Source organism: Copadichromis virginalis, linkage group LG16 (assembly GCF_057382275.1).
Source record: "Copadichromis virginalis isolate Kocher_CV1m ecotype Utaka linkage group LG16, C_Virginalis_male_GT1.1, whole genome shotgun sequence".
Taxonomy (NCBI): domain Eukaryota; kingdom Metazoa; phylum Chordata; class Actinopteri; order Cichliformes; family Cichlidae; genus Copadichromis; species Copadichromis virginalis.
The window spans coordinates 40,495,483-40,522,018 of record NC_140633.1 but is presented as its reverse complement, the minus strand read 5'-3'; the positions used below and the strand labels follow the sequence as shown (position 1 = coordinate 40,522,018).

Genomic DNA, 26,536 nt, shown 5'->3' with positions numbered 1-26,536 from the left:
GTGTTTTGGAAAAAACTGTTGGTGAGCACCCAAACCCTCCATGAAGAAAATACTCAGATGAATTCAAGGTTTCACAAACTAAAGGTGACGACGAGTCACACGGCACTCGACGACACGTTAACAGGAGCTCATCTTTAAAATAAGCCCGGGGTTCATTCATGCTCATAAACCACACGACCTTTAGATCCCAGCAAACAGGTGGTTACAGATAAATAATCACGTGAGAAGACGAGATAACGACTCACAGCAGGTAACAGAGAAGACTTCCTGATGCGAAGTGTTTCCCTGTGCAGGACAGCCTCTGCTCTGAGACTCACGTCACCAAGTCTCCATAGCAACTTCAGCCAAGACGCCAACACAGACATATATCAGCAAACACCGCAGAACGACAACACCAAGAATAAACCCAGATGAACATTTCTACACTGGGTTCAAAGCCAAACTGAACCAGCGGCTCCTCAGGCCACATTTTTAAATATTCACCAGTTTTTTATGTGATAACATTTCCTGTGCACAGAGGAAGCAGCCGCTGGCCGGCGTTCTGCTGCTTCGGGTTGTGATAAACTCAGAAGAACAATGAGCCGAGAACCCTACCCTGGGGTACACCGGAGTCCCGGATACACGGCGAAGACGTTCAACTTTCAGATAAACAACACTCACTCACAACACCACAGAAACGCTGCTCTGCTTTCACCTCAGAGGGGTGGCCAACGTTTGAGTGCAGGCTCGAGGTCAAAGCAGAAAATAAAGCCAAACTTAAAAGCAGCTTTTGAACACTGCACGGAGAGCGGGCCGGGGTCGGGGTCTTCCTGCGTTCCAGCTCTGAGCTCTCAGCCCTGATATGAAAACATTACTTTGATCATGAAGCGTCTGAAATGTGACCAGAGGGACGTGAGACACTGTGAAACTGAATCACTGTGAGATCTCTGTGGACAAACATTACACTTCAGTCTGGTGAGCGCTTTAAACATGGACGGCTCGTGCCGATGCAGGAGTATTAAAAGTTGTTTGCTGGCATCTCCACACCAGGAATAACACGGCACGTTATGAACGGAGCGATTAGCGGCTCGGTGACCGAGCAGCCGAGCGGGTCTCAGCGCTGCTGTGACTGGGAGCAAATGGGATTTCACTGCGGTACGAGCTGTCAAAACATGGCTGTGTTTCACCTCTCGAAGCACATCCTGCCTGCACGCTCTGACTGTGTGCGCGAGCTCTTTAGCAGCGTCCTGAGTCTGTGCAGCTGTCTCTCTTTGTTTGTACAACCGCAGCTCTGGCAGAGTTTCCACCTGCTGCTGTTTCTTCCTGTGTCTTTACTCAGAAAACGCTGAGCGCTCGCCGCTCGACCACAAACAGCAAACAGCACGTTAACTGTTTGGCCTGCGACTCCAGCTGTAGCAGAGAGCCCGACCCTGGGCGATTCCACCACATTAGAGTCCTGTTAAAGCATCTGATGGTGTAATCTGCACTCAGATTTATGCTTCACACGCATCAAAGGATGTGAGATGACAGAGATGTGAAACCACAGAAAGAAAGAACTCTTCACACGTTCCCACTCGTGTTCTCTGCAGATCAACGGGAATATTTCTGCTGAGATCGTTCTGGTGCTTTAGACACGCGGATCTGTTCGCGTGGAAAACACTTTGCTGTGATGAAGCAATGAGAAGTGACAGGAGTGAGACTGAAACTACGTGACTATCACAGCACGATCGTATCACGTTCTCATGAACCAGCGTCCTCGAGTTCGCTTCAAAGGCTCAAACTCAGGACCTCTGACCCGTTTGCTGCTGGATGCTGAAGGGTCAGGTCCAGTTAGCGGTGCGGGTACAGGATGGAAACTTTATTTTATAACTGAAAACAACTGAACTTTCAAAATAAGAGCCACTCGTCACACGCATCGCGATGGCGTTCTTTGAAACTGTGAAACAACAACAAAGGTCGAACATCAGACACGAGCGCTGACGACTGAAACCTGAAGGAATCAGATGCTAGAATAAATCGTCTTCCTTTGGTGACGTGTTCAGCGTGTGATGCTCTGACTCTGAACTTACCAGAACCGACGGCTCAGACAGATGAACCCGGTCGAGATCAGCATGAAGATGCAGAACGTGACGATGATCACCAACGAGCACAACATTTAGAGATGAACATCAACATGAACAACATCATTGTTCTAACAATATAATATCATGTTATTACAATATACACAACTATCACGTTCGTACAATATAAATATTATATTGTTCAAACATGAAAGGTATATTGCACGAACATGAAAGGTATATTGTTAGAACAATAAACTTTTCTCGTTCTAACATGATACAGCTCTATTTTCCTTTTGCCTGGGTGCCAGCTCTACGCTTACGTACTCAGATGAGCTTGCCTCATCCTACAAGTTGTGCCTCCATCTCTTGTGTCCAGATCACACGCTGCACTGCCGTGCTGCTCCACCTTTTCTCTTTCATTTCTGTGTTTGTGCGTGCGCAGTGTGAGAGGCTGCGTTGAGGGGCGACAGGATTTCAAACAGGTTTGATTATCTTGCGACCAAACGATTGATGATTGGGAGCTGGTCGTGAGGTGTTAACTGCTCATTACCCCATGTATACTACACGATGCACGACACACGATGAAGGCAAAACACTGGCCGATCCCCAAAACTGTTGCGCGACTGAAAAATCGGCTCAAAATGGGCCAAAAATCGCACAGTGTATGGCCAGCTTTTGGAGGCTAGCTCCAAACAAACATCTGCAGCTTGGCAGTGTTTACAGCACTATAATGACCAGAGCTAATTCTTTTGAAAACCTTACATCTTTCCACAGGTCTCCACCTCATCAGACATCACCTAGACTCAGAGCTGGATGAGGCCAGCACAGACAGCAGCCTAACTGACGAAGATGATGGATCCATGGGGTCAGGAAAGCCAGAAGCAGGGGAGCTGGAGAGGTACCTTTCATGTCCATTCACTGGAGGTGTGGCTCTATTACATGGCGTTCCTCACATCAAGAAGCTGTTGATCAAAATCAATACAGCTTCCTGCAATTGGAGCTTGTGAAGGACTTCTCAGTCATGCAGGACTCCTGTTCACTGCTGAACAGTCACAGCTTCACAGAAAGAACCTTGAGAGCAAACTGCTGCTGAAGCTGAACCATCACCTCACTGAGTGAAGAAATGGCACATTTTTGCTAAATATGCAGAAACAGATGCACACCCATACAACTTATGGTAAACTGAGCTGCCTTGTATGAACATATGTTGAAGATGCCTCGTTCTAATGTTTTCTCTGAGGCTGCTGCTGTTTATATATTTATATTATTTACTGTAGGTTTTGGTGAAAAAAGCTTTATGTTGTGAAAAACTGAAATCTGGAAATTAGAATAGTTAATTGTGCCTCTGAGGCTGTATCTGAGGCTGAGACCACGGGACTGTAAACATGATTGTTGGGCTTCATGTCTGTACTGAACAGTCATTTAAGATTAGTTAGTAAATAACAATTAGCTGATGTTGGTCATGAGACTAAAATCATCTCACTGTGGTAATGTAAATATAATATGGCCAATATTATAGTATTGTCAGATTATTATGATATATATATATATATATATACAGTGTTGGGGAGTAACGGAATACATGTACCGCTGTTACGTATTTAAAATACAAAATATGAGTAACTGTATTCGTTACAGTTACCGTTTAAAAAGGTGGTATTCAGGATACAGTTACTTTGTTGAAATAAATGGATTACACTGCAGTACTTTCCTGTTTCATCTTGTCGCGGGTCAGGACTGTTTGGGTTTTGTTTGACAGCTACGTTCTGTCGTTCCAGGCGGCAGCGTTACGGTTGCCATGGTTACAGTCAAGGCTGGACTGGGACAAAAAATCGGCCCGGGCATTTTGACTAGAGACCGGCCCACCAGGATAAAGATTGAAAATGTGACGTCATTCAGGGGTAAAACCGCAAAGGATTCTGGGAACTTGTGGCAAGAGGTACTAGCGCACGCAGGCTTTCAATTGAACTCAGTTACACAGCGATAATAAGAAACCCAAAAAATGGCAAGAAGCTGTTGTATTATTAACTGCAACAGCCGGTCGCATGACAGCCACAGGAAGCCGACGGGTAAAGAGATCGTTTTTATCGGATTAAGTCGTTGAAGAGAAAATTTTTAAGCCATGTTTCCGAAGTAAGAGCCGACGGATGGTCTGGATATACCAAATATAACGTCTCAGAACACTCCAGCTCACAGGTTAGTCTGCTCCAAGCATTCCCACAAAGGTCAGAGTTTTGTAGTAGTTAATACGTCATTTTTCTTAACATAATTGGTGATATAGGTTACAAGCAAGTCTGGCGCTGAACAGAAATTGTCGCGCTATGCTCCTTTGTTTATTGTGCATAAATAGTGAATTGTCCTGACACAGTATTGCGTTTCGCTTCTGTTATTATGGTACATTGACAAAAACATGTACTTTTATTCACAGGATAAAACAGTTGTTTTGTATCACTAATTGCCCAGTACGATTACAGCATACAGTATTATTGTCACTGCTACATTTCTGTGATGCTACCAGAAATTATTTCCACTACTAATTAATTACCGTTGAGCTCAAAGGTCCTATTAATAAACGGTTAACGAATGTGTATTTATGACAACGATTTGTGAGACTGGTAAACTTATGATACGTACGATGGTCTTTCGTTCTACACGGTGCATTTCAAGGTCCTGCACCCATCCGTCGGTAAACTGTACCTGGGCTTGTTGCAGTGACCTGAAGTTACTAAACTTCATGAGTGTATGCACTCACTCCAAGAACCATATGATTATAAATATGAGCGTGGTGAAAGTTGGGCAGCACGCTGTGTGCTCGTGAGGGTCTAACCCATGCCTATTCAACTACGAAGTTAGTTGGGCCAGATTTTCAAACCGAGGAATTTATCTGGGCCAGATATTTTTTTTGAAGCCAGTAAGCAGCAGATCATGATCAATTTCAAACCCAAACAACTGTACTGAAAAACAAGTATTTTTTTTATTCCTTTTCCCCTATAAATCTGGTGGTGACCTCTCACAAATGCACACCAAAAGGTCCATTTAAAAAAAAGGGAGCTATAACTAAACTATTTTTTGCACATTTGAAATAATAATAATAATAACAAAAACATTTTGATAATTCCCTTTCAAATTAAAATAAATATTTCGCTGACCACTCACTTTTCCTGCCATGGATGGAGCCCCATCGGTCACAAGTATACAGACACGCTTCATATCCAGACCATTTTCCTCAAAAAGAGCTTAAATCTTCTCAAACATCATTTCGCCAGCTGTTTGTCCCTCTAACGGTAGTAAGCCGAGCAATTTCCCATCCAAAAAAGGACATATACGCATTATCAGTTCTGTCTGTGATCTCCTGCTATAGACATTACATCAGTTTTCTTCAGGTCATCTAACAGCATTTCAAACTTGTCTGACGCCAGAACTTCAATTCTACGAATATTTGAACTGTCCTACAGGGGTACGTTTTTAATAGCAGATGTCACACTCACTTTTCACCGTATCCACCACGGCCAGCATGCAGTATTTCATTGTTTCAGAATCTGTGAAAGGCCTTTTCTTCTTCGCCAAGAAGCAAACACGAAGGGAAGATGCTGCAGCTCTCTTGGGCTGTACAGGACCCTCACCATGGTAGTACAACTCCGGTTGTAAGATTATTAAACTCGGTAAAATGAATAAGTATTTGTCAGTCCGGGCAGGGTTAAACCGACAGTTTTCATTGTCAATTTTGCGCTTTTGGAGTGAGAGAGACATGCTGTTGTCGCATCATATATTACGATGATTGTTTAATATGTTTACATCACGGTGCATTGTGGGTTAAATATTGCTAGGCTACTAGGAGTGTTGCATTCACAGTCTACACTACGCTGTAGGAATTTTTAATTTTTTTTTAAATTAATTAACAAATTCATTTTTTGCGTTTTCTCTGTGTTTCTGCCAGGACCACAGGCAGGGCCACTCGCAGGTTGCTTCTGGGCCGCATTTGGCCCGCGGGCCGCCATTTGAATAGGCTTGGTCTAACCCTTTCACTCCTTTGATTTTTTTCTTGTATCTTTTCTTTGTCTTTTCGTCGAGTCTGTCTTTGTACGGACCGGCATTGTTCTCCTTTTGTTTTGTACATTCCTTTTTTTGTGCGTCAAAGAAAAAACAAGAAGGCATTGGAACCGGAGAATGAACGTTTTGCGGTGCTGCAAATGCTTGCATTGGATTGTTTTGCCACGAGTTACCGGCATGCAATGCGCGAAAATCACGTGATTGCTAAACAAGGGGGAGGGTGCATCCGGCCTCCTCGGCTGTAATTGGTCCAGCCCAGAGTCGATCATGACCAATTGGCCAATCCAACACCTTTCATTATATATCCAGTCGCCTCTTTGTTACTTCGGAAACATGGCTCGAACAATTTCTCTTCAACGACGTAATCCGATAACAACCGATCTCTTTACCCGTCGGCTTTCCGTGGCTGTCATGCGACCGGCTATTGCAGTTGATAATACAACAGCTTCTTGCCATTTTTTGTGTTTCTTTTTATCGCTGTGTAACTGAGTTCAATTGAAAGCCTTCCTAAAAAAAAAAAAAAAAATCGCCATCGGGCATACCGGGCCAGTCCAGCTATGAATCACGTGATGTTGTGGAAGCACGGACGCTTACCTGACAGGCTCCCAGTACCTTTGAGAAGTCATGTGATATAGTTTGTGGTTATTTTTTCCTGAGACCCAGCGTGAGATGACCCAAACTTAATTATGAAGTACAGAGAATGGAAACCAGGAGAAAAGCAAACATTAAAATCTATATTTAATGAAGAACATTAGAAAGAGAAATGTCACAGTTTCCTTTGATTTTCTTAAAATGCTTATGTTAATTTTCAAACAACATTAAAAAGTGTCTGGACCCCATTTGGCAGCATCAGTTTTACGTTCACAGTCAAACAAGTCAAAAAGTCGGACACAGAAAATCCGGCTGGTTCATTTGCAGATCTTCTGACCTGCAGCACCAAATAATAAGCTGGTCTACAAACACGAGGAGACCCTGCGAGTCATCGACGCTCAGAGCAGCACACATCAGTATCATCTGTTTCTCAAATAGGGCGAGAACTCCTCCTCTTCCTCTTCAGTTAGCGTGTCCGTGCTGTTGCCTTCACATCTGCTCGCAGTGCGGTCTGTGTGTGTCGGGAATACTTGAGGTGTCAGGTGATCTGATTCAGTTTGTGAGTCTGTGGCAGGTAAACCCTCCAGGCTGGACTCTTTCAAAAAGCCTGTGACGTCCTCCTCATCTCCATCGCGTGCAGCCATTGAGGCGAGGGTGACTGAGAACAGGTTGACATTGCCGGAGATGTCCCGCACCTCCTTGTCCTCTTTGGACTTCGTCACCTCCTCGTCCTGACTTTGTCCCCAGACTCCACTTCGACTCCTCTCTTTCACCAAACAGAGCTGCGCTCCCTCCACCTCCGTCTCCACCTGGCCTTCGTCAGACTCTGCAGGCAGCGCCGTTACTTTCACCTTAGCAAATAACCTTGAGCTTCCAGCGTCCAGTGCTGCCGTTGGCTCGCTGTTCGTTGACATGTTGCCAGACAGCTCCTCACAGCAGCAGCTCTCCCCCGAGGAGAGATCCACTGCTCTGTTCACATAGTTGCCATCATCGTCGTCCTCTGAGACATCGTCAATGTTGGCAGAAGGTGATGTTGTGTGATTGTTATGCTCCCCGGTCTCCGAGGTAACTGAGATGGGATCTGGGACGGTGGGCTGCGGGGTCAGGACGTAGCCTTTGGTTAGAGCCGTCTACAAAGAGAAGAGAAAGAAGCTCTGAGAAGGAGGAACAGAGGCAAACTCTGCTGAAGATGTCTATCATCGAGTCACAGCTGTGTCTAAGTATGCAGGACAAACACATCAGCCAAAGCTGTTTTCTGGGGACAGTCACTGTGATCTGTTAGCTGTTTGACAACTACTCTTTCAAGGATCTAGAGATGGTCTAGAGATGCTTTTTGAGTAAAGGTTTAACTACAGCCAGCTTGAAGGCCTGTGGTACACAGCTGATTATTAGAGATAGGTTGATCATATTTAAGACTGAAGCAAGATATACACAGAGCAGCAGGGCAAAACAGAAGTCGTTTTCAGCTCAGCTGACTCATTTGCTTAACCTTTGAAGGACTTTGGTCCTTCTGTGGAAATGCAAATCACAATATGCTGGAGGAGCTTTACGACTGTGGAGCTTCAAAGCGTTTGAACTTTGTCCTCTGAGAGACGCTCATGGATGAAATGAAGGCGATGTTCAACTTCACAGCAGAAATAAACACATCATTATAAAATCTCTCAAACCACAGGTGTTAGAGTGCACATGAAACTGGATTTCTTACAATTAGAGCTCTGGGCACAGTTTCCTTCAGTTTACAAATGACTCCCGTGTAGAAGAGGAGGAGCAGGCAGCTCGTGACGATGAAGATGGCAACCATCGGGACGCCGATGACCAAACCTAAAGTGAGGCCTGCAGACACACAGACACACATTATTCCATGCAGACGACCGTCTGAACCAGCCGAAGTACAGCGGAGGGGTGTGGTTTGTGGCTGTGCTGTGGGAGGGATGGGTGGAGCAGGTGGCTGGGGGAGGAGTCCCACTGGCGAGAGGGGCAGCCCTGGCATGTGTTAGTAATTACTCCCTCTGCATATTTACACAGATAAGGAGGCAGATGAATTGTGGCAGCTCATTATGCTCTGATTCAGCAACAACGCCCGCCTTACCGGCTGCACATCAGCTCACCTCTCTGCTGGTCCACCGCCGTGGTGAAGGTGCACTTCCAGGCAGACGGCTCATGGTTGTTTAGTTCTCTGGTGTTGAGCTTCACCTCTATGCAGTACTCCGCCCCTTTCTTTAAGTTTTCAAGGGTAAAACTTTTATTTTCTGTTTCCAGCGTCTGCAAGTCAAAGAAGGAGGAAACGTGTCATTAAAATCACATCTGGGATTTGTCCACGACCCACTGGTGTGATCCTCAGCATCGTTTTCTCCTCTGACCTCTACGCGGCCATGAAGACACCTTTGGAGGCCTGACCAGGTGTACAACACCTGCTCTGACAGGTGACTCTCAAAGTCAAAGTCTCCTCATGTCAATCAACCCGACACCTGCTTTTAGGCAGAAGCCTGCTGTGATTGCAAGGGCGTAGATTTGGTTGTGGCATTGGTGGGGACGGATGATTCAACCACCGACCCCTGCCCTGTTTCTTTTTCCCCCCTTTTTGTCTTTGCTTCTTGATAAAAGGAGAAATATACTTGCCTACATAAGCTATCTCTTTACATCAGCACTAAGGGAACACTGAATGACCTGCTGGGTTTTGTCCATAAAACTACTCACGAAAGATGACCACAGAGTAAAAGATCTCTCAGCAAAATTCTGCAACATTTTAGGCACTATTGCCCCGATCAAATCAGTGAGCTGGGATCTTTTCTTCTAAACATGAACTACTGTTACCAGTTGGTGTTGGCACAAAACCTTCGTCCTTCTGTTAGAAAGCGGAAGATAAAGAGGAACTTCATCTTTCAGCACAGCAATGACCCAAAGCACACATCCAGAACAACAACAGAATGGATTCACCGGAATAAGGCTGAGGCTTTGGAAGAGACCGGACAGAGTCCAGACCTGAATTCCAACATCTGTCGGCTGATCTGAAGAGGGCTGTGCACAGGAGATGTCCTCGCAATCTGTCCGATTTGGACGTTTTTTTTGCAAAGAAGAGTGAGCAAATATTTCCACATCAAGATGTGCCATGCTGATAGGTTCCTACCCAAAAAGACTGATTAGAGTGATAAAAGGCAAAGGTGCTGCAACAAGGTATTAGTTTAAGGGTGTGCATATTTGTGCAACCAGGTTATTTTAAGCCAAATCTGCACCTTTGTGTGATTGGCTGCATTTCCATTTTTATATCGTATATGTACTATATGTGTTTTACAGCCGCGCCTGGACACCAGTCAGCGACCGCTGGCTCAGGGACAGGATGGCGAGAGGTTGCTGACCGGCCTGTAGGCCCATGTGACTGAAGCCTCAAACAGGTTTAAAGGAACTCTAGAATGAAGATACCAGCTGAGGTCTAAATCTGCACGCTGATGTTGGGATGAAATGGATGTCTTACCTGGATTTCTCCATCGGTTCCGATCCGAAATGAGACTCTGAAGCCGTAATATTGCTGGATACTGGGAAAGTTTGGCAGGTCATCGGGCCAAGGCAGTGAAATGTTGATCTGGATGTAGTTTTCATATCCGACCAGTGAGACCTCTGGAGGACCTAATTTAGCTTGTAAACAGAAGAAAACACGCGGTCACCTTTTGGTAAAGATTCAACCAGTCCAGAGATTTTAGTTCAATCAAAGCCTGATCTGGATTATGGGACACACTTAAATCCAAATGCACCAGTGTGAAACCCAGAAGACGCTCATGCTGACGTACTTTCTTTGTAAGGGACAAACACAATTATTTTGGACCTCGGAGACCAGGTTTGGTTGAAGAACGCTGTGACGTGCAGGTAATAATGAAAGTTCCACTCTGGTAGCATCAGCGGCATCGATGTTCCAGATGTTAGGTTGCATTGGGGCTGCGTTGGTATGTTGCATTGCTGTTCCCACTTCTTTCTATTATCACTGAACAACGACAAACAGAACATTTTAGATCAGAAGGACAAAAACAGTAAAAGAAACATTTGCTTTGTGTTACGACTGTTTGCTCAAACAGCGACGATGAGCTGTTCATGTCTCGAATCCAGCTGGTCCTAGATTCAAACGAAAGCTGATTTCTGATTGGACGTTTACTGTCAGGTTACCATTCATGAATAAGAGAGGAGTTTAGATGTTAATTAAAAAGCTCAGAAGTCTGCTGCTTTGCTCAGACGCAGCTTTTCAAACCTAAGCCGTGCTGTCGAGGCTGTGACCTTTAACCTGCTGAGGCCTGTAGACGTGTTTCCAGATAAAAGATGATGCATTCAGGGTGCTTAAGACGGGAATATGACACAACGCCAATATTTCAGAGCTAAAACAGGACAAGTGAACGCACCACGTATCACAGGTTTTATCCCCTCTGACAGCTCGTTCAGATCCTGATGGAAACCCATCTGAGGCCTGAAGCTGGCTCACCTGAGGCCAGCACACCGGCTCTGAAGACTCAGTGAAACCTGAAAATCATTTCTAAGACATGCAGGAAGGCAGCCGGATGCTGCTGCGTTTTAGCTGTAAGACAATTAGGGCTGCCACAAACAATTGTTTTGATAGTCGACTAGTCACCGATTATTTTTGCGATTAGTCGACTAATCAGATCATCATCCATTGGACGTAAAACGAACAGCTTATTGCACCAGCAGCATCTGCTCTTATATAACGATCATTAGCTTACAGCTTTAAGTGTTTAAGGTCTGTGCTAACTAAAAATAAAGACAAGATGATAGTTTATTAAATTTTAATGACATTTGCAGATTGTTTCGGTGAAGTTTAATAAACTCCTTGCTATCTAAAATATAACAGGACACCGGAGTAAATTCTCCAGCATCTCACACTTCTGATAATCAGCTGTCTGCTTGAGGTTTATTCAGCTGTGTAAAAACTATAACTTTAATCTCAGCCAAACCGATTTACTCAGGAACAAATAAAAGACCAAAAAACGGCAGCTGGCATCCTTGTACATGCAGTGCTGCCATCTTCTGTTTCAGTCCGTTATTACACTCTTAAATCCTGCTACTTGTTCCTGCGTCTGTTGGGATCTTACAAAGCTTCAAACGCCGCGTCGACGATTTTGATAGTCGACGTAATCGTGACTAGTCGACTAATCGTGGCAGCCCTAAAGACAATAAAGACTCGTTGGACCCACAGGCTGTGGTTTGGTGACGAGGACGCTGTATGAGGAAGAACACAGTTTCTGAACTAGCTGAAAAACACGAAGCCACGAGCAGTTTCAGTGTATTCATGTTAAACCTTGCAAACGTAAAGCGAACCCTCACGATGAGTGCTGAAACTGAAACGGCGTCAGAGCCATCCCAGCTGCTCGCTGTGAACAAACCGCCCAGGAGAGAGAAAGCACCCCGCCCAGGCAGATATTCCACCAAAGAAGAAGAAGGAGCCAGTGAAGCTGACTGAAAACGTGAGCAGATTAAAGGTCGCGGTTCACCAGCAGGAGATCATCACCACAGCAACGCGGCCCAAACAATCAAAGTCAAACAGTGTAGAAAAACGTGAAAAATGACGGAAATGCAACAGATTTGGTGATCGGTACAAATGTTAGAAGATTCATTCAAATATGAAGGACGTGTACAAACGTGGGGCAGTCTCCATGGTTACATATCAGCTGATGGTTTCCTACAAACATGTTCACAGAGATATCAGCTGTGAGAACTCCCACTGTCAGTGTGTGAGTCGTCCCTGCACACACACTAATATCTGTTATTGATAATATTAGAATATTAAAGGCGAGCTCTGTGTCGGACACGTCGCCCCTCGGAGTACTCAGTACCCTTAAAGTAGCTCTCAGGGCAAAGAGGTTGGTGACCCTGGTCTGAAGAGGTCCCCACAAACCTCAGCCCGCCGCTCTGCTTTCACTTCCTGTTTCATCTCCACGCACTCCAAAATAACCACGATCTGTGTGCTAGAACATCTTTGTGTGTGTGCGCGTAAATGGAAAACAGCTGTAAGCTGTGTTCAAGCTCTCGAGCCTGTGTGCGTCTGTTATCAGGGGTTTCCTCCATGCCTGAGAGGAGCGCTCCCTGAAGCCTGGACCAGCTGATCTCTGTGCAGCAGTTGCTCAGAGACGGCGGCTCATCGCCCCACAGAGCACGCCGTGCACGCCATCACAGGCAGCAGGGAGGGCTGCTTCATGTTTACCACACATCATAAACCTGCATGGAGGTCACGCCCCCACTCACACACCTGATCCTCCATCATCTCACGATCACAGCACACTTTGTCTTTTTATTTACGCGTACGAACGAGCTGCTTATGTTTCCCATGTCACGACGAGTTTGGCTCGAATGTTTCTGATGTCGTCACACGTGGACACGACACCGGGTCTAAAGACCAGAACGTCTGTCTCCATGAAATCTGTTCTTCTGGATAAACTGCAAAGATGAAGCTGTTTCCTCTGATTTTATAAAATATGAACAAAAAAACTTGTAACTAACTAACTTTGTATAGCTGCATAATTACAATATAATTAAAAATGAAATTATTCTGTTGTTTCATTTCTTTCTTTGATCTGAAGAAAAGTGCAGACAAACTTGTGTGAGTTACAAAATAAAACAGGAAATCTATTTTTGAATCGTTCTTTTGGTAAAAAAGAAGAAGCAACAGTGGAATTTCCCAGCAGGCTACGGGGGGACTTTTACCCTCCTTTAGAAAAAATATCGTGTTCTGAACTTCGACAGGAAGCATCTGACAAAAACACGCAGCTGATGCAACACTTTTATTTACAGGTGTTTAATCCTGTCCTTTATCTCAGGTGTGTGTGTGTGTGTGTGTGTGTGTGTGTGTGTGTGTTAATAAAAGCCTTCAAGCGTCTGAACTTTGCGTTTCTACATCACCCACAGAGCTCAGAGGTTTTTTGGGGTTTGATGTGAGCACCATCGTCTTCATGTTACCAGGCTGAGAGTGACAGGACGTGAGGACAGACGGCGGACAAATTACCTCACAAAGACCCCGTACTCTGTCCCAGGGGGCGTGTTGTCGCCGGGCTTCCACCGAAGGACGTGGCGGAAGTTCAGAGAGTCGACAGAAAGGTTAACAGGTGCGGGAGGCGGATGAGCGAGCTCTGCGAGAGGAAGAAAAGAGAAAATATGTGAGGCAATCTGCTGAGTCACGAGGATCCAAAGTATACCTGACAGGTATCAGCCTGTGTGTGGGTGGGGCAGGACGGTATTTGAACACCTGACTGCTTTTACATGACTCACCTGAGTGCAGCAGCAAGCTGAGGCAGAGCAGCAGAGGCAGACAGGCCATGGTCACAGGTGGGCAGGATTCACCGTCACGTCTGCAAACGCGCTGAGAGCCAGGAAGCACCACGCGGTCCAGCTGCAGCGAAACATCATCTACATTTACATCTCATCGACGAGACGATTGTAATGTTTCGGATTGTTTCAGTTCGAGAAAAGATTTTCAGTCAATTAAACATAAACTCAGTTAGTTGCCCAACTGCAGCCGCTTCATCCTGAAGACAGAAAACCCCCACCATCAGACAGCGGTGACAAAAACCCCTTTTCACAGGAAGAGAGCAGGGAAACAGGATGAAACACTAAAAAGACAACATTTAGTGACGCACTGCAAACGGCGAGAGAGGGGAGAGGACGCTCAGAGAGAGACAGACTCTCAGACTTGTGGGCAACATCGTCAACATGTTGCATCAAGCATGAATGATGACATCACAGCAAGTCTGGCACCTTCTCTCCTCTTCCTCCTCTTCCTCCTCTGCCGCTGAGCCCAGCCCTGCTGCCTCAGCACTAGGGCTGGGCCATATTATACCGTTCACGGTAATAGCGGTATAATGTTAGGCAACGATAGGAAAATGAAATATAGCGATAGAATATGAGTAAAACGCGCATGCGCAGTGCCTTTGTTTTCATACGCACATGGCGGATTGTTGAGTGAAACAGATGAACCAGAATTGGTTTGTAAAAATGGTGCAACTTCAGTGATGTGGAACTGGTTTGGTGTTTGTCCGTCAGATACACGACAAAGCACATTTTTTTGCAGAACATGCAAGCGGCCGTTGTTATTGTCATATTTGTCGGACTAAGATGCTCTTAAATCTGGGAGTAATCTGGGTCCTAAACTCCGTATGCTTCAGGTCAAACAACACTGCAGCATCACTGAGAGTTAAAAACTGTCTAAATTCTTTCATCTTTAATAAAAGGATCAGCATTGCTGCTTTACCAGGTGTAACTATGAAGTTTAACTTCCAGGCATCCATGAAAACAAAAGTTATTACATTTAACGGAGTTAGAAGTTAGCAGGAAGTTAGCTCGCTAGCTTCCACCTAAACATGATATAGCATGTTCTGACTGAGAGATTTCTGAAAAAATTCAAACGTACAGCTCTGCTATCACTTCCAACATAAATGAAGACAGAAAACTAAACAGCAGTGACGTTTGTAGGGTTACTGAAGTTGGGCTAGCTGCTATATAACGATGTGCTACGTGATCGCTAGCGACACAGCTATGTTAGCCTAGCATAAACACAGTGAAGCTGGAGGATGAACGCTAACTTTTTTCCACTCGATAAAAGTTAACGTGACGGTTCCTGATGGTTAGAGACAAATGCAATCGCATGGCAGGATGCTGTAAATGGACCAAACTTCAGTCAGGAGAACAACTGAGATAATCCATCCACAATACGAGGTTAGTCATTAATATACTGCAACAACATGGGAATAGAGCAGCTGCCAGAGAATTCAACATTAATGAATCAATGGTACAGAAGTGGAGGAAGCAAGAAGAATGAGTTTAATAAAGTTTGATTTATCTGACTGCTTTGTTTCGCTTAATGTGCCTTATAATCCCGTGCACCTTATGGTCCGAAAAATGCGTACTGCACACTGCAGTTTAATGTTGCAAAGCACCTCTTTTTAACTTCAGTGGATATTATACATGGTTATGCTCAGGATATGTCAGCCCATTTCTACTGGAAATGCCTTTTGGTTAAACTTTCAGCAAGGAATTTGCATTTGCACTGTTACATTTTTATAAAGCTTTAATGTACATAAAAACCAGCTTCTTGTTTAAGTGAAAATAAATGGAAGGTTGTCTTTTTGCGCTAGTAATGTTGTGGAGTTGTATTTTGTCTCGCATCAATTATATCGTCGGTTATATCGTTATCGCAAATTTTCAAATATATATCGTGATAAATATTTGTGGCAATATCGCCCTGCTGTACTCAGCACTCTCACATCCTCCCACGTGCATCACTTCTACCACATTATTAGAAACCAGAGTTAAAGCTTGAAGGTGAACTTTTTACTCAGTGTTCACGAGACGGCAGCTGCAGAAAAAACTGACGTTCTTTTACAAAAACAGGAGCCGTGCAGACTGACTGGAAACACGCTCAGGACCCCGAGTCTGGTCCAGAGGCTGGGAGCCTCAGCACCGCTGTGAAAGTCTCCCAGTTCCTGTTTTCAGTGAAAACATCACGATGAGGACGGTTCATGAGCGTGAAACACCAGGACATCAAAGATTTACTGTATGGTGTTTGAAAAACCACACGTGAAAAACACACAACTAGGGCTGCTCGATTATGGCAAAAATGATAATCACGATTATTTTCACTGAAATTGAGATCTCGATTATTTGACGATATTTATTTAACCCTTTAAGACCTACTATAGAACCAAGTCCGCCAGAGCTTATATTAATTTTTTACATGTTGTAGTGCCATTTATGGGAGCATTTCAAGTTGCTATACAACTGTTATAGCCCATATTTTAATAATATGTATGCATTAAGTCCATAGTAACTACATTAATTGCAAAAAAGTGCAATAAACTACAAAAAACAAATTGAAAATCATTTTTGGTTTTTTTACATATATTTCTACTTGGAGAAATTTAAGAGGTTTGTCCCTCAAAACTTTAAATACAAAAAAGTTGCAAAAAATAGTTTACAACAGGAAATTTATTTTGAGTGTCTTCATAGTTTTATTTTGGAGATACAGCAATTTTTATATACACTGCAGGAAAAACGAAAAAACAATCCTATGATGCAAATTTGCAAAGAAAACAGCAGGTGCATCAAAATAAACTATTTCCAGCAGTGCAATTCGAGTTCTAAGCATCCCAGCAACTATTCAGAAAAGTCAAACATGACCAGTATAGGCTTTTAAGGCCTACAAGTAAAAAACTACATTTCCGCGAAAATGACGTCACTTCCGGTTTTGGCCAGGAAATGGCGGACATGTGATAGTTCGCGCTGACGTCTGTTTCACGGTGGGAAGTGTTAAGAACAGCTGATCGGCGAAGCCTGTTTCTGGAATATTATGTTTTTGTTCCTGCAAGCGCTTTTTATGCAATTTTTGCAAAGCTTTTTGTGGAAGGAAACCGTGACCGAGGACAAGCTGATGGCATCAGATGTAAGTACAACTCCTCCGGTTTCATATGGTAAATGGTAAATGGCCTGTATTTATATAGCGCTTTACTAGTCCCTAAGGACCCCAAAGCGCTTTACACATCCAGTCACACACACATTCAAACACTGGTGATGGCAGCTACATTGTAGCCACAGCCACCCTGGGGCGCACTGACGGAGGCGAGGCTGCCGGACACTGGCGCCACCGGGCCCTCTGACCACCACCAGTAGGCAACGGGTGAAGTGTCTTGCCCAAGGACACAACGACCGAGACTGTCCGAGCCGGGGCTCGAACCGGCAACCTTCCGATTACAAGGCGCCCCCTAACCCATATGCAAAACAAATTATTGCGCTAGCTTACGCGGTTCCGGTTCTACAGGGATTTAAAAATAGTTACACAAAACGGAGCGTGCTGCTCTGACCGGCTTTAAAGGGTTAACAATGACTTTAAAAAATAATATAACATAGTGTGCAACACCACTGAAGTTTTTTTTTTACCTCTTTTCAACCAACGGCAGTCACTCTCCTCTCCAAATAACTCCTGCTTAGCTTTCCGAGCTTCCCTCGGGTCCTCTTAATCAGCGGTCTCCAACCTTTTTTGCGCCACGACCGGTTTATGCCCGACAATATTTTTACGGACCGGCCTTTAAGGTGTCGCGGATAAACGAGGGAGGGGCTAATAATCGGCTCACTCATTTTTAATGATCGTTGAAAGTCCAGATCGTAATCGTGATTAAAATTCGATTAATTGAGCAGCCCTACTCACAACACAGTCAACAACAATAACAGTGACAATAGCGATAATCCATCATCTGGTGATCCTTGTCAGGGTCACAGGGGGCTGGAGCCTCCCAGTTACCCTGCACGCTGGACTGGTCGCCAGTCTGAGACAGACCAGACTGGACACAGACACGGGGAGAACACGCAAAGTCCACGCAGAAAGACCCGACAACAGCGCTAATCACCGCGCCACCGTGCTGCTAAACAACAACAATAATAATAATAACTGGACAGTCTCAATTCAATTTTATTTATATAGCGCCAAATCACAACAAAAGTCGCCTCAAGGCGCTGTTGTTGTGATTTGGCGCATTACAGTAGTTTTAGTCAGCGTGGTGTTTGTCAGAGTGACAGATCGTGATATAATAATCTGAGCCCACGGTGAAACCTGTCCACTCTCCCACGTTTAAAACAATAAAAGGCAAAACCAGATTAGTTTAATGAGCGCTTTGTTCAGAGGAACACAACACACAGTCTCAGTGACCACGGACACCCTGATTGACTTTCTGATCAGTCACTTATCCCTATTATCATTGTTATCATGATGATCATTGTTGTTGTTATCACTTCACGCGGCTGGTCGGTGTCCGCTCCACAGTCTGGCCCCTGCTCGCGTGTACTAGTCGGTAGTTAAACACCATAAACCGGCCCCGGAGTGCCCGCCGGTCACTGCTCCCTGTGGAACCGACACAGCCACACACAGACAGCGGTGTCGTGGACATGCTCGGCCGGCCTCGGTGGCCCTCTGCCCGGTCACTCACCTCCTGTCTGCCCGGAGCGGAGCTTCCACAGCCTCGGAGAAAGACGAGCAGCTCCCAGAAACTCTCCTTACACTGTGACGCAGACGGGCTCCTCTCAGCTCTCCACATCAAACCTACCACCGCTTCCTGCCACGCCCTTCAAAGTAAAAGCCTCCCGCACCAACACAGTTCTACACTGGTCTCCGTGGACTTTTTTTCCTTAAGCTGGATCTAGTTTTCTGTATCTTAATAATATGTTATTAAATTATTGTAATGTGATCGGGATGAACTGTGGACCTCTCACAGTAGGAACTGAGTGGTTAACATCACGCGTGGGCGTGTCAGAGTGCCAGGGTAGAATTTTTCCCTTGCGTCGGGAGCGCGCACTGATGAGTGTTTGTGGGTTACAGGAGAAAATGATGCATTAAAAGTTCTCACGCGGCGCATCATTTCCACACCGTGGCTCATATTTATTTGTATCCTGTAACTTTACTGTTTAAAGAGCCAACGCCGCTAATATTTCAGCAGTAATACGTCTTTATAAGAAGTGTTTGTGAACTAAATCTAAAAACGACAGATAGTGTTCATCCGTGATTCGGACAGCCCTGTGCGCGCTCCCGACGCAGGGGAAACAAATCGTCTGGGGATACCAACCCTGGCACCACACCGGCGATCCAGCTGGATGGAAAGGCTGTTATGTTCGGGGGTGAGGAGGGGAGGATGGGTGCCGTGTTTAGGTAGGGACTCCAGACCCCGCCGGATCAGCTGCTGTCTCTGGGATCCCGTCGCGCATGCATATAGTTTAATAGTTTAATTATTTATATAGCACATTTAATTACAACAGGAGCGTTTACCAAAGTGCTGTACAAGAATACAACATACATAATAAAACAACTTAGAGTATTAAAAGCAAACACCAAATATGAATTAACAAACAACTCTCATGCTGTATTAAAAGCCAGTAAATAAAAATGTGTTTTAAGATAAGATTTAAAAAGATTGACAGTATGAGCCTGTCTGATGTGTAGGGGTAAATTACTCCACAGCTTAGGCGCTACGACTGCAAATGCTCGATCACCTCTGTGAACCAGCCTCGACCTTGGTACAGCTAAAAGCAAAAGATCACTTGATCTAAGAGCTCTAAGGGGGGTATAAGTCTGCAAGAGCTCAGACAAATACCCGGGAGCCTGTCCATTCAGGGCTTTGTAAGTCAACAATAAAATTTTTAAATTAATTCTGAAGCGGACAGGGAGCCAATGAAGGGAGGCAAGTACCGGGGAAATGTGTTCACATCTTTTAGTACGTGTCAGAAGACGAGCTGCAGCATTCTGGACCAACTGCAGCCTTGAACAAGCATCCTATAAAGGATGCCCCCACACCCCCAACCTTCAGGGGAAAGGTTGGGGGTGTGGGGGTGTGTGGGGGGTCTATAAGTTCGGTATTTTAATGTCGGGGAAGCTGGGAGGAGGTGGCTGGGAGGTGTAGTCGCAGTTGGGGTTGTCAGTGTGCAGTGTCGTTAATTTGCAGTGGGTGGATCCTGTGCTGTGGTTTATACTGGCGTGGACAGATGCGGCCTCGCTCGGGTAAAAAAAAATCGTAGATCTTTTACTGAAGTTCACGAACTTTTCCGGTAAAACAGAAGATTCCGTAGAATTTCTCTACTATTTACGGACATTCCTTCAACTCTAAAACGGAAAATTCCGTTTCTTCACAATAAAAATTGTATGAATAGAAAAACTGAAAGTCGTGTTTATCATTTACAGACACTGGTTTTCACTGTAACTCATTAAATTAATTTCTTTATATCTTTACACTTCGATACAGTTACAACCTTTTACACCATCTGCTCAAAAATTCGTAAATTAAAACTTCATGAACAAAATAACTGACAGACATCAAAATGTGAAGATTTGTATTTCCCTTGAAGTCACTTTGTCCTCATGTAAACGCGTTCATGCACATTCACGTGTTTTCTTCCTACAGGACACCTGACCAACAAACATGTAATAGTATTTGTACAGTAACAGTATCCAGAGTACTTTAGGTTCGAATCACTGCTGCGGTTGTTTGGCTCAGCCAAACACGCGTGGTTCACATCCATGTGTGTCCACTCATGAGAAGGACACACATGTAGTCCTGCATTCACTTCATCAATGAATCCGAGTGAACGTTTGTCCTGCATTAACTCTGTGGGGTCTTCACCTTACAGTAACACGTGTGTTTGTTCACTGATGCTATATGAATAAAAGGGAACTACAGGTGTTCCTGAAACGTGTCTTTGTTAGAACAGGGCGGATGGATGAGCACAGCCCTCTCAGCGCAGGGCTGACACCACTTTGCCCCTTATAAGAAATACAACACAAATTTATTAGGACAGGTTACTAAACCAGGCTTACAGGTAAAAGGACATTTACTGAGCGGATCGTGTCAGCTGTTGCTTTTCAAGGACAGCGAGCAGCAAAGTACAGTTAGCAGTGTTTGTTCTGATGAAGACTTTAAACTGTAAACAGCAGCGCAGTGAACAAGGATCTGTGTCCACGAATGTGTCCTCTACTCATTTAAGCCAGACGGTGACTGCTGTCCTCCTCTGTGCTCTGAAACATGTTAAACATGGATGCGAGTGAATGGAGGAAATGAATGTGTTCATCAGATATGAATAAGAACAGCGTCTCCCTGTTTGTTTTCTCTCGGTTTGTTGGTGATAATAATGATTTTTAGTAAAAATCATTAAGAATCTGTTTTCCTGTGAAAGGACTCGATGTGCTTTTAGAAAACAAAGTTTTATTGGATTTTATTTTTTCATTAAATAAATAGATAATAAAACGGAAAAGAAAACAGAAGGTTTTGTATTTATAATTGTACAAATACTTGAATATATTCAGACTTTGTGATTTATCGTGTTGTCACTTTTCTTCCTTTCACCCGCTGTGTGAAAACAAAGCCCTGGGCTCCCTCTGCTGGTTCGTTAGTTGAGGACAGGCAGCAGAAAGCGCAGGAGGACCCAGTGCTCTTACGTTGAAGTTCTTCCGCTTCCTGTCTCGCTGCTATCCGGTTGTTCAGTGATGACGCGAGGAATCCTACTTCCGGGTCTAAAGTAGCTGCGTTTAATATGGCATTTGTGTTGTTAACATGTTTAATGTTTTGTATTTTCTTCTATTTGATCTCAAAAAGCTCCTAAAACAGTCAGTGATCCCTGTTGACCTCCCTCGGCTTTTATTACCGCTAATCATTTATTTAAGCTCAGTTTTTAAAACCTTACGATGTAACTACAGCCCAGCCCATGCAGCAGTATATGAATGACTAACCTCGTATTGTGGATGGATTATCTCAGTTGTTCTCCTGGCTGAAGTTTGGTCCTTTTACAGCATCCTGCCATGCGATTACATTTGTTCCTGACCACCGAGAACACTCACGTTAACTTTTATCGAGTGGAAAAAAAGTTAGCTTGTTTATATTATGCTAACATAGCTGTGTCGCTAGCAGTCACATAGCACATCATTATATAGCAGCTAGCCCAACTTCAGTAACCCTACAAACGTCACTGCTGTTTAGTTTTCTGTCTTCATTTATGCTGGAAGTAATAGCAGAGCTGTACGTTTGAATTTGTTTCCAAAACCCCGCAGTCAGGACATGCTATATTGTATTTAGATAGAAGCTAGCGAGCTAACTCCCTGCTAACTTCTAACTCCGTTAAATGTCATAAATTCCGTTTTCATGGATGCCTGGATGTTAAACTCAATTGTTACACCTGGTAGAGCAGAACGCTGATCATTTTATTAAAGATGAAAGACTTTAGACAGTTTTTAACTCTCAGTAATGCCATAGCGATCGTTTGATATATGGACCTGCAGCGGAGTTTAGGCCCAGACACGGCTAGTGACGTCAGACTGAACAACCGGATTGCGCTTCCCAAACGTCACTCGGTGGTTTCCAGGCTGTTGTTTGGGGGGCCGCCGCTGGAGGGCGCTGTGGGAGTTTATTAGTTAGGAGTTTTTTAAACGCTTTTATTTCTGTGAACTCTGAAAAGCTGCAGAGCTGTGAGGAAATGTCTCAGCGACTCGCTTTAATAAAGTTTTTAGAATCAAAGCCTGTTGGTCTGACTGTGACTGTTGTTTATTACTGTTGGTGTGAAGTGCAGGCATGAAGCTGTAACAAAGTCAACATCACAACACTTTTTCAAACTTTATTGTCAGACTACACAAAGCTTCCACATGATGACGTGTTTATGACATTCACTCCAAATTATATACAAATCAAAGGTGCCGAGCCGTTTCCAAATACACAACCTGCTCCTTAAACACACAAGTCATCACGAAGCCTGCAACAAGCGTGCAAATCATCCGAAAGCAAAACACGTTCCCTGATGCAGAGTTAAGGTGCTGGAACAGAGACCAGGAGAGGAAACGGAGACAGGACGAGGGAGTGACGTCAAACCCAAAAACCCCGCTGAGCTCATTTTCACCCATTTTGTGGTGGAAAGTTCCAGACTCTTTGACTTTCAGTGCCAGTCCTCTGTGAACTGCCTGAAAACCATTATGGAGGTGTGTTACAGCCCAGTTTAGCAGATGGGAAGAGCTGTGGAAAAATCCCAGTGTGTCAGAGCGCTGCACGCTGGAAATGTGAGCTGCTCTGTTTGCGTTTGCCACAGCAGATGGCGTTCACAGACAGACTTCTGCCTGTTGCATAACTACAAGTGTTTGTGCTCAGGAAGAGCAGGAGGAGCCTGACAGTCACCGAGGAGGGCAAACTCACCCAGCGGTTCTCCTTGTTCCTGACTGGGTAAACTTGAAAACACAGACTGTATATAAAGATGGACAGCATGGCAATCGCCCTCTGGTGGCAGGTTGGGGCAAAAGTTATAAACCCCGCCCCCTCCAAATCAAAGTGATCTTAAACATTTTCTTCTCATGAGCAGTGCTTCTTAAATTTAGGTTTTCACCACTAACCAGGTGACGTCAGCTGTTGGACAGGCCTAGAGACCGGACAGGTCGGCCCGGAAAAACAAGGATTCACCAGCTGGATGGAGAAGCACTAAACCTCCCTGTGACCGCTTCCAGCAACCAGGTGGAGAATTCACATTTTTCCTTAACAATCGGAGGTTTCCGTGCAGTCGCTGACTGTCTGATAAATGCTAAGTGTAAATGATGTAAGCATGAAAATCAAGTGCAGAGACCCTCTGATGAAGTCAGACACTCACAGGCTGAGCATCTTTCATGTTACATGGAGAAAAATCAAGCGGACCGTGTGTCACTGCTGCTGGGTTTGTTTGCTGATGGGGCGTGCAGCCCTGACCCCTCCCTGACTTCACACCACATGATCTATAATTATGTCATAAAAGCTGCTCATATGAGACCAGATCCCAAAGCCTGCAAGACTCTGGGTGCTTATCAGAGTCTGCTGTCAGGACGGCTAACCACGAGTCATTGGTCACTGCTGAGGCATTTAACTAACCAATAGGCGGAGAGGTCATGAATAATGTGCGCTTACATCAAGCCTGAACGTCAGTGTTTATCTGCACGTTCGTTTTTCTGGAAAAGGATTAGCGGTTTAAATGTCTACACTTTCAACTGAAGTTCCACGTACAACCACTAGAGGGCTGCAAACAGCCAGAAAATAAAGAAGAACGTTTGTTTTGGTCATTTAGGGGGTGCTTCAAACAGCAACAGCCCATCAAAGGTTTATATGGACTGTTACAGTATAAGAAATGATAAATGTATCTTTATAGCTTATGGTTTAACTCAGGAGCAGCTTTCAGTTCTGCCTTTGACCACCAGAGTGTGAGGAACTACCAGGACATTAGCAAACATGCACTGATTTGCCTGACATCCTCTGTCGTGTGGCTGCAGCACAGCGACACCTGCAGAGCCAAAACTGAACTGTTTCAGAACAGAGAAACTCCAGGAAACTGAACCCTCTGTTCACATCAAATGTTTGTGCATGAGATCAAACCCAGTTTAAGAAAAAGGGCTAATCCCTCCACCCGGCCTTGATTAAGTCGAACGTGCTAGCTTGGACTCTGGCCATGTGTGTGCACTTTGTAGCTGTCCTGCTGTGAATGAGAATTAGAACCTGGAAGCGAATCAAAGCATTTCTGACGCACATCATTTTGGACTCTAAGGTTGGTGTTTGTAAAAGTGAGCCGTGCTCTGTGCACGTTTTAAAAGTTTCTGTTTGCGGGAACATTTCCTCACACAGAGGCGCTGAGCAGCGTGCAAAGTCCCGCCGTGTAATTAAGCATAGAGGCCAGCGTGTGCTGGGCGTGGACCTGAACTCTGACTCTCTGCTCTGAATCCTCACTGCATGGGTTACAAACACACACACGCACACACACACACACACACACACACACACACACACACACACACACACACACACACACACACACACACACGTTTGTGCGAGCAGGTCTCACAGAGCCTCTCAGGACTCGAGCAGGAGGACAGCGAGAGCATGCAAGCTCCTCGGCCTTAAAGCGAGTGTGAAACAAACACATTCTGTTTGCGCTCTGCTGAGCGACAGCTGCGCAGCCCCGTCCAGCTCAGCAGAGCCCAAGTCATGGTCGCCGTCCAAGCGAGTGCGCGGTGTTGGCTGCTGACGGAGGATCCTAACGCTGGCACTCGTGTTGTTCGGCGTCCATTTTAACCTGTTTCAAAACAACTTGTTTTATGAGGCCATCTGCTCTCAATCAGAGCAGCTGGGAAAACGCGGCACAGCGCCCGCCGAGCTCTCTGGCCTCAGCAGACCCCGCTGCTGTCGGACATGTTTACATTCAGAGGCGTCGTCCTTAAACCGACACAGCGGTGTGTTTGAGTCATGTTTCAAAGACAGAGCGGCAGACGCGCTCGTCCCGCTCTGGACAGCGTTCACTGCGGCCAGCTGCGCCAGTACGTCTTGTTTTCATCTTCATAATCTGCACCGACAGGATTTCATCATGTGGCACACAAATGTTCTTCCACGAGGCCGTTATGTAACGCAGACCTGCAGGAAGCCAACGCGCCCTCGCTCTATCCGCAGCGCTGCTGAACGTTGGTTTGAGTTTGAAACCGCTCAGCACTCATCATTTGATGCTCTGGGAATGAGACTGGAGGAGTTAAAGTACAGACGTGAATCTGAGAGCGGCTTCAGCGCTTTGTGGTGGAAATTCATTCTCAGACCATCTTAATGTTGATTTATTATCTCGCCAAATAAAACTGAGTGCTGAGCTGCTGCCCAGGATGCACCTGAAGAGGTTTCGTATGGGGTTTATTGTTGGCTCTTTTGAAGTATGAACTCTGGAGCCGTGAGCCTCTGAGAGGTTCTGCAAGTCTCTAGGGATTAGGGTTATTGAGTACTTTGCTCGTACTATGTGTCTGCACAAGTGGTACACCGCTTTGGTTACGTCCTTAGGTTTGCCTCTTTCATCCCAAATTGGCGACTTTATATGTTTTTAGTGCTGCCAGCTTTAACGCGCCATCATCATGACTAACACGATTAACAATGAACCCATCTGGAACACAGATTGAGTCAAAATCCCTTCTTTCTGCGCTCCAGATGGGTTGAGTACATTAAAAAAAGTTTAATCGCATTAATCGTGACGACTGCGTTAATGCCGACAGCCCTATTAGTTCGTCCATGTTTGTACTTCTGCATGATTACATTGCTCCGCCCATCAAAAAGTCTGTGCATGCGTGAATATATCGCCCATCGTCGATTATTGGACTGATGATTGTCGGTTGGAAAATTTTTACATATCGCCCAACCCTACTCGAGATCTGCTATGAAATCTATTTTGTAAAGATATTCCTGCTGTGATGATGAGGATGGCGTGGCTCATCAGTAAAAGTGTGCAGGGAGCCCTGCTGTTTTTCTGATTTGTGTTTTTGCTGTAAGTTGTCGCCCATGTAAGTCTAAGAACTGAGAAAGAGACGGAGC

The 26,536-nt window shown here is 44.9% G+C and overlaps 2 protein-coding genes across 2 annotated transcripts in view; both read right to left on the bottom strand.

Annotated features, from left to right (window-relative positions):
- Positions 1-6,812: 6,812 nt before the first annotated feature.
- Positions 6,813-18,777, bottom strand: LOC146691397 (uncharacterized). Its single transcript, XM_085434810.1, has 8 exons — positions 18,647-18,777; positions 13,944-14,064; positions 13,681-13,804; positions 10,469-10,659; positions 10,156-10,316; positions 8,792-8,945; positions 8,389-8,516; positions 6,813-7,813 (listed from the first exon to the last, which is right to left on the bottom strand). The coding sequence occupies exons 1-8, from the start codon at positions 18,752-18,754 to the stop codon at positions 7,103-7,105; spliced, it is 1,698 nt and encodes a 565-aa protein (XP_085290936.1). The 5' UTR covers positions 18,755-18,777; the 3' UTR covers positions 6,813-7,102.
- Positions 18,778-22,788: 4,011 nt separating this feature from the next.
- LOC146691396 (exosomal polycystin-1-interacting protein-like) overlaps positions 22,789-26,536 on the bottom strand; it is a 16,765-nt gene continuing 13,017 nt past the window's right edge. The window contains exon 2 of the mRNA XM_085434809.1: positions 22,789-26,536. This exon is cut by the window's right edge and continues 1,810 nt beyond it. The gene's annotated coding sequence lies outside the window, so the exon portion shown is untranslated.

Coding starts and splice junctions, on each gene's coding strand:
- LOC146691397 (XM_085434810.1), bottom strand. CDS start 18,754: ATGTGGAGAGCTGAGAGGAGCCCGTCTGCGTCACAGTGTAAGGAGAGT. Junction 10,317..10,468: donor GTTTGTCCCTTACAAAGAAA/GTACGTCAGCAT, acceptor TCTGTTTACAAG/CTAAATTAGGTCCTCCAGAG. Junction 7,814..8,388: donor CTGTGCCCAGAGCTCTAATT/GTAAGAAATCCA, acceptor TTCTCTTTGTAG/ACGGCTCTAACCAAAGGCTA.